Raw genomic sequence first — 14,790 nt, 5'->3', positions numbered from 1 at the left:
TCACAGAAATACTCCAGGGGACAGGGTTAGGCTCATTGTGGGTTTGTGTGGGTGGGAGTATGCATGCTATGGTGTGGTGGGCTGGGACTGAGTGTTTACATCTCACCAGCTTGTGCAGAAACACATGGAAGGCCAGCATTGTGAGAAACTGGAAATAGAAGGGCATGCTGCCTCCATGGGCGGCCTGTTGAGTTGGGAAAGTCAAAAAATTGAGTTGAACAGTTGAAGTCTTCTGACTGTGACACTTCACTTCCCAAAGGTGATGTATTAAATGAAAAAATGGCAGCACCTCACATCCTGAGGTAAAGACACAAAGAAACTACAAGCTAACAGTATTAACAGTAGATATAGCTGGTCATAGTAGGCAAAAACACTGTCACATGGTAATAAGGGGCCGTAAATGTAACATGGAAAAACTACGATCTATGGATGAACAGCCCACTACTTTTTGATTCATAACTTTTGAACCGTACAAGTTTAAGACAAATATTACACATAATTGGAAAGGTCTAAATGCCACCTTAAACATACTCAAAGGGCAAAATTTTGTGTGTGTGTCATAATAATGATATATTTTTGCTTAAAATTTAAATGTTTAAACAGCTCATCTTCTTTAAGCAGATTTAAGTGGTCAATACCCTAGTGCCCCCTATCAACCAGCAAAGAATATGTTAAATAGTAATCTATTAATAACAATAGGTTTTACATACATTTTGTGTTTTCTTTACTGCATGAAATTTCATCAGAATACTAAAAATGAAGCGTTTAATACCCCCCAAAATTCAACAGGTTCAATAATATGATTTAGGCTGATTATCTGAGTGAAAAACCTTAACCCTAACTGGATGGAAATTGAAGCCACACAGCAATTTGTGGAGTAAAATAATCTGGAGTTTGGTAAAAAAGAGTGAAAGAGTAAAATTTCTGGGGTTCATTCTGTAAGTTTAACTCCAGCTTGTGTCTTTGATGGTGTCATTTTTCTGGGTACATTTACCAGGTGAGGAAGAGCATGATTGAACACCATAATGGGTGTTGATTTCTGGACAGACCAACAGAGAAGACCACAGTGTGCTCATGGATGTCATATGAGGAGTCGTCTAAGTACCATTTTACTTCTGAAACGAGGATATTTATTAGGCTGGAAGTAACTTTACTGTTTGCTCTGTCAGTATCATAATGTGTATATTTCTGTTCGGACCAACTTGCTAACCACCTGCTAAAATTAGCTCTTGCTGCAAACTTAGAACGTCAAACATGCTAATTTTAGCTTGATGGCTTCTTGCATTGTAGTCTTAAGTAATTCATACAAGAGTTGAGAGCAGAGTTATTGAATAAATAGTAAGTGTCATGGTGCACTCGTGTGTTGCCACAGACCCTTCCCTCAGACTCATTATCAACTTCACCTGCTGGCACCTGTCATACCTGGAGCAGATCTGCATGAGGAGCCCACAGAAGCGGCTCCTCTGCTCTGGAGCAAATCTGCATGAGGAGCCCATAGAAGCACCTCCTCTGCTCTGGTACGGTGCTGGATCATTGCTGCTGCTCTCACTGCTTCATACCTCCATAGATGCTTCACTTCACTTCAGAGCCATAACGCGGACACCTGGAAAGCACTTCATGCAAGAGCACTTTATAAGCATCTATATAGCATGTGTTTGAGCACACTTTTCCAAAAAAAAAAAAAAAAAAAAACCAAAACAAAAAAAAAACAACTAGTCATTACATAGTGTTTTTTGAGAGTTTCAGAGTTCACATAAAATGAATTCCAGGCGAGAGTTGTGTTTTAGTCTACATGAGATTAGTTTTTGTAACTCCCAGAAGAGTTAAATTTTAACTCCTGAAAAGAGTTAAAAGATCAACTCTCTGAATGAAGTTACTTCAACCCTGCTCTAGAGTGTTTTCCATGGTCTCACATGTACACTTAAATTGAGTTGATTTTAACTCGCATGGAGTTTATTCCAAAGACCAGAATTTGCTGTGCAATTCATTTAAAATCATCATAGTATATCCATTTTCCTTCTAGTCAATAGATTGTATTACTTCTATCTCTGTTTAAGATATGCTGGAACTACCTTTTTCTTATTTTATTAAGATAGTTGTATTTATTTACTGAGTGTTGTGTCTATTTTTTTTTTTTTTTTACAGTGTGTAGCCTGGTTTCCAGGTGGTAACCATGAGTCAGGGTTGCAGAATGCTTAAGTGGTTCCAGATAATGCCTGTTGATATTGGGTTTAGTCTAAAATTACCATGCAATTAAATATAGACATCGGTTTGCAGCTATAGTTTGTGGTTATTGAGCAAGAACTACTGCAGGAAGTGGTTTATAATTCACACTTAAATTGCCAACATGAGGTTAATGGCTTGTTTGAAGTTGTATTTAAACAGAACTGCTAGTAGATTAGATTAGACCAGATTAGATCTATCTGGGCTCATAATACTGTGTAAAATGGATGATAATATTGGTAAAGGGTAATAAATGAGTGGGACTGACATCAGTACAAAATCTGGGTCAAAAACTAGTGAACTATGAGTTGTGATATCGCATAAGCTTGGCAAGAAACACCACAAAAAAATGTAAGCTGTAATCAAAGCTAAGGCAGACCAGAAAATTTTACATGTGGAACTTTTTTGGCCAGGTCTATATGGGAAATCCCTTATTCTGTTTTCACATGCCACACTCTGCAAAATGCTCTAGATCCACCTCTGAGTTTACAAGACTATAAAATAAAATATACAAAGCAACTTATGTCGAAGAGTGTTGCACTTACATCTATCCAACCCCAAACACCAAGACTAACTAAACTGTTTAAAATAGTATAGTTTGGGTCAGGTTTTGTCACTCCAGTCCAGTGTAGGAGCCTAAAACAATTTGATGTACCAAAACTGGCGGAACAAACATTTGCCATGATGAGAAGTTGTTAAAAGTGATGTATCTTCCATCAAAAGCTTAATAGTGACAGCATTATGACATGAAACCAAACTTCTTAAACATCAGCTAAAAGTAACCATGAGAGACAACATGATATGATAACAGAATATCATGTTAAACTTCTGGCCCATGTATCTGAAACAGATCTGCTAGTATCTGATGAGGGTGAAGATGTACATGGTGCATGTTATATTTGTTTACTGGAAAGTTCATGTGCTTTTTGCAGTGGCGGACTGTGCATTTCACACCTAGGCCTTCAATAGTGCTCCGTCTGAATCAATCCACCCCTCAATAACTATGTTATGGTTAGGGCTGTGCAATTAATCGAAATTCAATTACGATTTCGATTATTACACGCAACGATTACAAAAATTATGTAATCGAGAAAAAACGATTATTAATTTTGAGTTGCTTTAATTCACGCGCACGCAAGCTACCATGAGCTGCTCTGCCCCGCCCCCCTCTAAGCTCCAGCTGCCAGCTAGCCGGCAGGTCCACCCCAAGAGGAAAGTTGTACCTAGCGGTCTGGAAAAATGGCAGGAGAATCACAGCAGAAGTGCTTGGTAAACAAAAAAGGCGAGTCAAATTCAATTGTATGGAATCACTTTGGGTTTGATGAAGAAGACGAAGAGCAAAAACACATCACGTGCAAAAAGTGTTTCGTAGTTGTGTCCGCACCGACCGGTAACACAACAAACCTTTTAACCATCTAAAGTTTAACCACCGCCACCTTTATCATAATCTTTATCTTATGAAAAACTAAAACGCATAAAAACAACTTCGTCCGCAATGCAATCTTCAGTCTCCGAATCTCTTTACGCTGCAACTCCCGTATTAACCTAACCCTTACCCGTATAACCCTAATGTGCGCATTCTACAGGGTGTCCCATAAGTCTCCATACATAGGAAAAATAAACGTTTCTTGACATAAACCATTTTTATTTATATAATATGCTCTATATGACTGCCATTTTGTCGGGAACACATTTCAATGCGTGTCCTCCACTGCTGAAGAACTATAAAGAAAAAATATAAAGAAATACATGTTAGAACAATATGTATTATGTCTCCTATGTATGGAGACTTATGGGACACCCTGTAGATGGCTGATGTATACAGAAGGCCTGAACTGAAACCTCACGGAACGCCACTGAATTTACTGTTTCATACTACACTGAACATACTTGAATTTATAATTTGCACTTTGCGTGAGGTTTTTTTTTTTTATTTTTTTTATTTTTTTTTTTTTTATTGCTACAGTTCTATGGCAAGTCTATAGCAGTTTAATTACAGTGCACTATTTGTTTACAAAAGGAAACATACTTGAATTTACAGTACACTTATTTGATTTCAAAGATTTTTTGTTTCGTACAAAAGTGAAAATACTTTGTTTTAGTGGTTAAAAGCTTTATTTATGTTTAAAGAGTATATTTTACATTGTTTTGCAAGAAAAAAATAAACAACTTTATTTAATCGTTTTTAATAATCGTGATTTCAATTATTGCTAAAATAATCGTGATTATTTTTTTTTTTCTATAATCGAGCAGCCCTAGTTATGGTTATAAAAACCATCTTATTATGCAGAAACGCAGTATAAAGAGCCGTTGCAGCACAGATAGATAACTTGCCACAATAAATGCCTTTAGTGAATAAACAAACCCGGGGTGCACAAGTCTTCTTCAACTGCAGCTACAGCTGCGACACACATGAAGCCTCAGTCACAAATGCCGTTACGAATGGCTACGAACACTGTGCGAATGATTTATGGACCGAAAGTAGAACACATTATGGTGTTATTAGGGGTCCCATACGACATTTACACGAATGAACGCACAGACAGGTGGATGTAAGGTTCAGTACAGCAGTAGTACGACAGTTGTGGTGTTCTTAGAGGGGTCGAATACAAACTGTCAAGACGGAGTGAATGACTGGTCTCAAACGCACGGTGCAGAACATAAAAAGAATAAAGTCTTTTATTAATAGAAAAATAAACTTGAAACAAATCTGCAGAGATAATGCACAGTCCACCGAGACAAGGATCAGGGTGATGGATGTGTGTGTTGGACGGTTAGTGTTTTTAACGTTCACTTCTCTATTATTCTTGTGTATCTTTGTTTATTCATATATCTTCTACTTCAAATTTCTTCATCTGATGTCTCATTATGACTCCTAATTTCTAACAGTACAGGTCCGTTCTCGCGTAGTAATGTGTGATTTCAGCACCACGGACAGCGCACGATCCCAAACACAGAAAACGTACATTCACAAAAGGCTTAATGTAAAATTAAGTTATCATAGTTTAATGTCCGAAAAGAGCATCAATAATCACCAAATTATTCGTGGACATCTCTAACGCTGGGATAGGCTCCAGTGCCTCTGCGACCGTCTGGAGGATAAAGCGGTTCAGAAAATAAATGAATGACTGAAATGATGAATGAACAGTACTCTAAGATTAAATTATGTTAAGTTCTTTTTTTGCAGAGGTTAAAGTGGACAAGACTACAGATGTTCACATGAACTTTGATTGATTACTGTTCTGGGGCATTAAACTACATTAAGTTCATTCATTTTCTGAACCCGCTTTATCCTCACTAGGGTCACGGGGGTCGCTTGGAGCCTATCCCAGCTACATAGGGGCGAAGGCGGGGTATACCCTGGACATTTCGCCAGTTCATCGCAGGGCTGACATATAGAGACAAACAGTCACTCTCACATTCACACCTATGGGCAATTTAGATTAACCAATTAACCTATCAGTGTCGCCCCTACATTAACATTAAGTTATGTTTTTTTATGAAGCGCTTTAGAACGTCCCTCTTCTTCCGCTGCTGTGGACTGAAACAGCATAAGATCTTCAAACCATCGACTTGCGAGCGCCGTGAGTTTCACATAGGGCTGAGGTGCACTGAACTTACGACAAAATAATACATGAAGTGGCTGTAGGTCTGACGTAGGAAGGTCTCAAGGTACCCTTAAGAAGACCGTGACAACTGTATATGATGTTCATACGACTCAAAATCACGTCATTTTCTCACGGCGGCCTTAAGATGTTCTTGTGTTTTGAACAGCAGCTGTACTGATTTCATAAGACGACTGTAAGAAACTACTGCTGCCTCCATGAATGTCTATGAACTCCAGAACTCATACGAACCGGGAGATTTGTATGAACCCATCGTACGAAGCTTCGTGACTGAGGCTTAAAGAAGCACCATTAACTTGCAATATTATTTAGGAAAATAGCAACGTTTTACTCACCAAAAATTCTAATTTGTACATAAAATCCATCCTCTTTTCTTTCCTCAATAAGAGTTCAACTACTCTGTTGTACAGGTTATCCGTGCAGCAGTGGTGGCTGCTCGTCTTTCAGACAGGGGAAGCTCATTGTCGGCTTACGTCAAAAAAAAATTGTCAAGTTATTTAAACATACATTCGGCCCTCTGTTCCTTTTTAAGACCAGTGGACCAGTGTCCTCTCAATGTCCAGCAGAGCTAGGCTGCTTAGATTGCCTTGGCCCATTGTATTGTGGGTGTTAAACTTCAGCCTTATTAAACAAGAGATGCTCCTTTCACTCCGACCTAGCCGACAGTTTGATTGATTTAACTATCTACAAAACGATATTAAACTCAAAAAAGAAATGATTAAATTATGTAACTGAAACAAGACAACACTGAAATTATGTTAAATTGAAACAAGGAAGTATAATGAATGTGTTTTATTTACAGTGCAAGAAATGAACGAATAATTTCGTAGTGGTTTCTCTCTGGATTTCACAGCAGAATGCACGGCAATATTAAACTGAACTGTGTCAGTGAAGGAGTAGATCTGAAAATAACTGTCAATCAAACGGGATTCAGCCTTTCGACTGATCCTCCAATCAGCATGTGGGATTCTGGCGTCCAGCCCGGCCGAGCTCCGCCCACAGCTCCATTCACCCCAAGAGACGCCCGGCGTCCGGGGGCGGGACAACATCGTGGCATTTATCCAATTACCATCCAGTTTTGAGGCAATGAAAAAAACAGTTCCACTCAGTCCCACTGAAGCCCAGAGACGCCCGGCGTCTACAGACAAATGCACTGAGCAGAGATGGATGAGAAAACAGCGCAACGGGAATGGAGGAGAAGTGAACAACATCGCGCCCGTTGATTTGTGATAAAGCTGATTCTGAACAAACTTGTCTGTGAGATGAACGTGTTCTAACACATTTGTAGTCAATGAAATGTCAACACAACCGTACATATTTAACTATTTAATTTTCACAATTTTAGGGGAATCTGGGCTTCCCTTGCAGTCTATGAGAAATCACCACTGCCGTGCAGGTACCGGGGGCACCAGTCGTAGTTAGTGGACTGAAAGTGAAGGACAAATCCTCTTCCTGGTTGTGACCGGCTTGCTAGCTTTGGAATTGTCCGACCTATCTTAACTATGTCCCGCTTTTGTGGAAAAGTCCGTCTTGAAAATGGCTTTGAAAATAAATCCGCATCCAAATCCATTTCTTCTCCGCCTTCAGCCATTCTGTTTTGACAAAACAGTTGCTAAACCAACACAACTGTATTTCTCTTTGTGCAGCTTGCTACAGATGCAGTTTGCTAGCTTTGGTTCATACAATCTCTGACTATCCAGTCACAGGGTGTGAATACGCTGATGTTACCGTCCGCCTGCTAGAGGGCCTTGGTGTCGCCAACTCAAAATCTGATTGGTTGAAACAACAGCGTCATCAAGACGTATACTTTGCTAGAGGGCCTGCAGAACTGATTGTGAAACCCTCCAGGCAGATTACGTTGACTTTGACCCTGCCTGGCAACAAATGATGGCTGAAATGTGATTGGTTAAATGCTTTAATATGAAAATACATGTCTGAAAGCAGCGCAACCAGGGGAAAAGCAATGAAAGGAAGCAGACAGACCATTTGGACTTATTTAATAAGTATTCATGGACAAAATATAGTTACCATCAGTCTGTGATTCAGATATATTTTTTTGGCCAGCAGAGAAGGCCTTGCAGGCCCTGATGGCCCACCACTTTTGGTGCAACTTCAGAATAACACTGACCAAATATGGCAACGAGACTGTTTTGACGTTGAAAGAACTGCAGCAAAAAAGTCAACCCAACCTGATCACGCCACTTAAGTTTCATGTAGCCATCACAATCTCAAACACCATCAAGTCATTTCAGCTACTAAAATGTTAACACATGTTCGATAACATTAATGTCGAATTCATGAAATATAAAGACTATAATATTGGCTGGGACAGCTAATTAGTGTGCTTGCTGACAGACCATATAACTCTATAGGAATGAATGCTAACATCAGGTAATGCAAGTAAGTTACACCATTTACTGTAATTAATCACCAGTAAACTTCATGATTTAATCCTCTGGTGATCTTCCAAGTGTAACTCTTTAAATGCAACTACATCAGAGAATGGTCATTTTTATTGCTAATGATGAAAAATAATTGCTATTTAATGCTAGCTGCCCAACAGTAACCCACATAGACACGGACCCCACACCTTTAATTATGCAGTAGTTGTTTGTCTCATGCACCCAGCACCAGAGACAGACTGAGATGAAAAAATGGCCCTGGACTTTTTCTAAAATATAGGCCCACAACCCATACATGATTACGCATTTAAATAACCACCTGCCAGCATTACAATCAAGAATTATTTGTTAATTCATTCATTCATTCATTTACAAAGCACTAGTATAATCCTAAAATAAGATCATGAAGGGTTTCAAAATAAAACAATGAATGAATAATGATGGAACTGCAACTATCTTCAACCTGAATTAAAAAATGATTATTTATTTATTTATTTATTTATTTATTTATTTATTTATTTATTTAATTTTATTTTTTTTTCAAGCCCAAGCCTAGCCAGCCCATACTTATATCCTGCTGCTCCTGCAACTTACCAGCCCCTCTCGCTCATCATCTGAGCTCCCCTATACCCCTGCACTGCCGGAGGATGCTCTAACTCTAACCGTCCTCTGCAGTCTTGCTAAACAGCTCAGTAAGCTTTTTACATTTGGATGCTTCCGCCTGTAGTAATTTGGCCCTCTTCTCTTTTGATTTTACCCAGCAACCTTTCTCCTTATGCTTCATATTCGGCATTTTCTCACTCTTCTTTGGGTTTATCTGTTTCAAATTTTGTGTATTTCCCCCACATAGTAGCCTAAATAATTGTATTGGTGCTACCTGTTGTTTTGATGCTAAAATTGCTGACACCACCATCACCACTACGTCAGACGGCCGTCAGTAGGATGGCCATTTTGGACTTTGACGGAATGTCCTACTGGTCAGTCTGCCCCTGCCCAGCACCCAGGGCCGGACTGGGAGACTTTTTCAGGCCAGGGGTCAGTCATGTAACCAGGCCACCCTGGCCTTGCCCATACATGGCACGTTCACACCAACACCAACGTTCATGGGCACGCATCCACGCAAACACACAAAAGTATGTTTTTGGCTGACTCAAAACAAATATGCTCTCCAATATAGGCATAATAGTCACTACAACACTCACCCTAACACCACATGGCTATTTTCAAGGCATGACCCATCTGTGGAGGTATTATTGACTGACTCACCAAATATTTTGGAACAAAACATGACATAGAGTGTCATTACCATGTAAAAAGGTCTATTATTAACACTATAGCAAATACAGGTCAATACAAAATATTCCTTTCAGTCTTTAAACATACTGATGATCAAATGAAAGAATACTGTAGACAAGACAGGTGAAGAACATGCTTTTAGTGAAATTAAAACATGTTTACACACAACTTAGACTTCTTTCTACATACAAATTACTATAACAAATAACTCTTCAACTAGCAAAACTAGGACCAAACCTAGCAATTAATCCACAGAGGGACAGCCTTATTAAACATACAGTAGCACGTATTCACACAACACATGCAAACTGGCACGCATGTGTGGGCGCACACATGCACGAAAGCAAGTGAACTTATGCACATACACATACACACACACACACACACACACACACACACACACACACACACACACACACACACACACCGTGCATTATAAATAGAAGTCCAAATATGGAACCTACTGTACAATTTAGAGTTGGAATATAGCCTACATTAAATTTTTTGTTTGGGCAGGTAAATACAGCAACACAACAATCCTCAACAAAACCCATTATCACACAAAAAATAGCATCATCACAAATTCTAATTCTTAGTTGGGCCAATAAGTCATGGGGCCAGTGGTGCAGTGCATCTGATGTCAACATCCTACAGAGCATGCTCATGCTCATACCTGTTCAGGAGGTGGGGCTGAGCGCTGGGCTGGTTTGTCTCATAACAAAAAGAAATTCTGCATTTGCTCCACACACACTACAGCTACATTTTGATCGTTTCTCACATATACGTTTAGTTATGGCTCCCCTCAACCAATTTATTGCATATTTCAGTAATTGCTGTATTTGCAATAGTACTACTTTAATCGAAGAGAATCAAGGTTCTACATAATAAGTAGTGCCAATATAACAGCTACACAGAATAAGTCATGTCATGTAGAATAGCAACTGCCTCACTGGCGTATAGCTTTTATTTGTATCTGACAATATAACCTAGTAAACAAAGACAACTCAGTCCAAATCTGGCAATTAATCAGCTATGAGGGGACAGCCTCGTTATATCTTAAATAAATTCAAACAACAATAAGAATGTGGCTTGTAAATCAGTGATTTTAAAATCCCAATCTTTATTTTAATTTCCAGGCAAGGCTTAGTTGGCTACATATTTACACTTTGTAAAAGTGGCTCAATGGTATTTTGAACCCTATATATCTCTACTTCAAGGCAACACCTAACTAAATCCTGGTCATAGCCTTAACCTAAGCCACTGACAGGTGCCTGGCAGACAATACTGAGGGCTCAAAATACCAAAGAACATAAAAGTGTACGGCATCATTTCCGCTGACCCTCATGCTGACAACCAGTGTACTCTTTTTTTTAAGATAGCTAACTGACTTGCAGACGCATTAATGGCACCTTGACTGGGGGGAGGGCTGAATAAATTGGTGAGTTTTAGACATTTGCCGCGTCATCCTCCAGCGCCTTTTTTTTGTTTCTCTCTCTCCCTTTCGGCACCACCTTTTCTCTTTTTTTTTGTGCGGTTTGGGGTCCATCTTCGACGAAGTTCACTTGTCTCCTCTCCCGTACACTACACACTCACAAACACCGCAGCAGGTGCCACACACACATCGCACACCTCTTTCTCCACACACGTTGACTGTGGTTGATAGGCCCGGTGTTAATTGAAACAAACCAATTGTCTTTTCCTCTTCACACACTACTGGCCTGAGCGGCCTCTGATTGGCCTGGCCTGCCTCTAAGATTTAGAGTGAAAGCTCAAAATAGCCGCGACGGCAGCAGCCTTGGAAAAAAAAAAAGAAAAAAGAAACGGGAGAGAGAGACGCAGGCCATTCCTAGACCGGTGCTTCGGGAAAACTCCCGGTCCTCCCTATGGCCAGTCCGGGCCTGCCAGCACATTTCAACAGTAACTGCTTCTTCTCCTCATTATTTAGTGGAAAATTTGCTCGGAGGTGATCATACTAATTAAGGTTACAGTGATGTGTAAATGTACAGTTTTTTCCCCATTCAGTGACCAAAACCAAACTTCAGGTACAAAAAAAATACCAAGTAATTAAGAAAACATATGTTTTACAGAAGTTAAACTACAGTTTAACACCAATTCTAAAAAAAAAAAAAAAAAAACAGACTGAAAACCGTCTTTTCGAGCATCCACAAAATGTGTTGGTGTGATGAACCGACCTTTGAGTCATCCAGCTGCTCATACGCCTCCCAGAAGTATTTGGTGAAAAGCTGCCTGCTGATTGGCCAGCCATTGATGCATATTCTCTCTCTGACATGAACCAAGTGTGGAGAGCTGAAGGAAAAAGGACCACCATGTGTCATTACAACACTTTATTTCCAAGTAAAAGCAGCAATTTCATAAAATGGCAGGAATGGAAACACTGAAGCTGGCTTTTTTTGCAAGATATACCTGCAAAATGGTACAATATTATGGACAGTAAACCAGAAAAACAAGTTTTGAATGAAAACACACCTGCGCTGTTTGACTCATCTAAAATGATAGATTGTTTTCATCCCTAAATGCTGCAGCTTTGTGTCAATAACAGCTTTAATATTTGCATCTTTACCGAATGTCTGAAAACTACAAATCAGGGAGGTTATATTTATTGGACATGTTTTCACTATAACTTCATTTTAAGCATTTAAGCAAATAAATTATTAGATGCTCAAGTGTTTTTTGCTTTAAATGTAATAAAATTAGGCAATGGCTACAGTACTGTGGCACAAAATATTGGTTTTTCTATTCCCACAGAGCCAATCAAATGTCAGCATTTTTACTAGAGCCAATCACAGATACTGCTCCATGAACTCATTAGCCTTTTGTTGCCACAGTACTGTGGTGATATATGGCGTATACTTCAGTGCATTCTTTTGTGCATTTTGCTACCACAATACTGTGGCAATTGATGGAAGAAACAACACATTATTGATAGTATATAGTATAGAATAGGCATAATTGTTTTAAATACTCTATGTGTTGTTTTATGGAGTTCTTTGCTCTGTGCAATCAGTGAGGCTGGAGAAGGTGGGCGGAGCTACATGTTAGATGCAGCAGTGTGTTGTGTGACTTCTCAATTCTGTGTCAGATCTGAGTCAGTCGAGTGCTGTGGTCTGAATTCTGCACTCTGAACTTTGTCCCAGTGCCGATATATATATTAATGTCGGATTTACCTACCAGTACCTTGGCACCGTGTACCCCCCCTCCCGTTTTAAAATCTTAAGGAAAAACAGTGCTACTTCAACCCAGAATTGAACCTAAGACTTCCACGTTGTAGTTCAATACATTACCATATAAGCTAAATCTTCATTGTTTCTAAATGTGACCTATTTGCTCCCTATTTGCCTTGGTACTTTTCAGGATATAACAAGTTACCAGTCTAGACATGATATAACAAGAAAAGCACTCAGAGAGCGCAGACCTCTGCCAAGGCCTCTGCCTGTTGCGTCCCCCTCGGATCACCACCAAAATTTAATCATTTCTTCCTTGTGCCAGTATCAGCATTTCCTGAAAATTTCATGAAAATCTGTCCATAACTTTTTGAGTTTTCCTGCTAATAAACAAACACACAAACACACAAAGCAAAGTGATCACAATACCTCCTGGTGGAAGTAACGAGGGCGCTGATTGGCTCTGTGGTAATAGACAAATCAATATTTTGTGCCACAGTACTGTGTCAGAAGCCACTTTGATAAAATTAATGATGCATCACTTTCATTCACAGGATCCAGTAAATTGTGGATCAAATTCAGGATGCACAGTACTATCTATATTATAAAAGCCAAGTGGCCTCTGTGTGTGTGCGTGTGTATGCATGTGTGTGTCTGCTATATACCTGATAAACTGGACAGCTCTAGCCTTTGCCTTTTTAAGTACTTATGTATTTTGAGTCAAGGATCAGACAGGCCAAAACAGCTTACTGATACAACCAATACTTTTGGAGTTATTAGTTGTTTTTAAAATTACAATACAAACAAAAGGACCATCCTATTTCTTCCGAATCTGTGTGTTACATCAGTAAGCTTAGTCAAGTCATCAAGTAATGTGAATGTGATGAAGTCATACAGTAATGATGTAAAGCCATTTTAAACAAATTAACTATATAAGGTAACTATGAATGCATTCTTTCCAGTTACGTTTGATTTCAATACTAAAGAAAATGAGGGCCATTATATTTTTTATAATCTGTGTGTTACACCAGTAAACTTAACTCAGCTCCCCATTTTATCAACTCTACTGCTGCTAGAACCCATGGATTCCCATGGGTCAACGTGCTAGTGAATAATTAACTCTATTTGTTTTTCCTGCACAAGCATTCTTCTTTGTAGTTAAACGTCCTGTCTATAAATTACTCCCATAAAAGTGTCATGTAGCTGCAGCTGCTCCTTTTTCTGTCTTTGATTCAGTGCAACACTTACACAAAACCAACTACTGATAAATACTGTGCATCTCTGGTCCCTAGGGTTCTGACAGTTGTTTTGGTTAACCTTTAACTGACTCGAAGGCGAATTGTCAAGTCAAAGTCCAGACCACAAGCTGAACTACTGGTTTCTAATTCAAAGAGTGACATCAGGTATTAATCTGCTTTATTCTATATTATAAAAGCCAAGTGGTCTCTGTGTGCATGCATGCATGTGTGTGTGTGTAGCGGCTTTATAATTGATAAACTGGACAGAGGTAGCCTTTGCCTTTTGGAGTACTGATGTATTTTGGGTCAAGAATCAGACAGGTGAAAACAGCTCACTGATACGGTTGTATCAGTTTTGATACAACACTGGGCTTACAGGCAGCCTGCAGACGAGTCCATTCAGAGCCGCAAACGGGGGGGGGGGTGCCCGATCAGACCTGGCCTGTTAATGCCCCTCCGGACCACCCCCCTTCGCTGTAACATGGTGACAGACCATTCTGTGCAGACTCCGATCAGACGGACTAGAGGTCATTGGATCCAGACACAGAACGGCAACCGGTTGCAATAAACCATCATGTTCAGTCTTGCGTAAAAAGACTTACGCTGCCTTCACATGCTACCGGGAATAGTAGAATTTACAAATTATCATATTAAGTCCTGTGCAAAAGTGCTGCCTTTACAAACCATTCTGTGCAGACTCTGATCACTTGGGCCACAGTTCAGTGAATCCGGACATAGGACCCCAGTGAGTCGCAATAAACCATCATGAACCGCCAGTCCTTCAGTTACCGGACAATACACTCTATTTCCTGAGCAACGGCCA

The 14,790-nt window shown here is 39.6% G+C and overlaps 1 protein-coding gene across 1 annotated transcript in view; it reads right to left on the bottom strand.

Moving 5' to 3' along the window:
* LOC115426249 (folylpolyglutamate synthase, mitochondrial-like) overlaps window positions 1–14,790 on the bottom strand; it is a 33,125-nt gene that overhangs the window by 6,541 nt on the left and 11,794 nt on the right. The window contains exons 5-6 of the mRNA XM_030144252.1: window positions 11,740–11,854; window positions 107–184 (exon numbers count right to left, since the gene is read on the bottom strand). Coding sequence (XP_030000112.1) covers window positions 107–184; window positions 11,740–11,854 — 193 coding nt within the window. The remainder of the gene's footprint in view (window positions 1–106; window positions 185–11,739; window positions 11,855–14,790) is intronic.

The sequence above is a fragment of the Sphaeramia orbicularis genome, chromosome 9 (assembly GCF_902148855.1).
Source record: "Sphaeramia orbicularis chromosome 9, fSphaOr1.1, whole genome shotgun sequence".
Classification (NCBI taxonomy): Eukaryota; Metazoa; Chordata; class Actinopteri; order Kurtiformes; family Apogonidae; genus Sphaeramia; species Sphaeramia orbicularis.
This window is presented reverse-complemented; position numbering and strand designations above follow the sequence as displayed.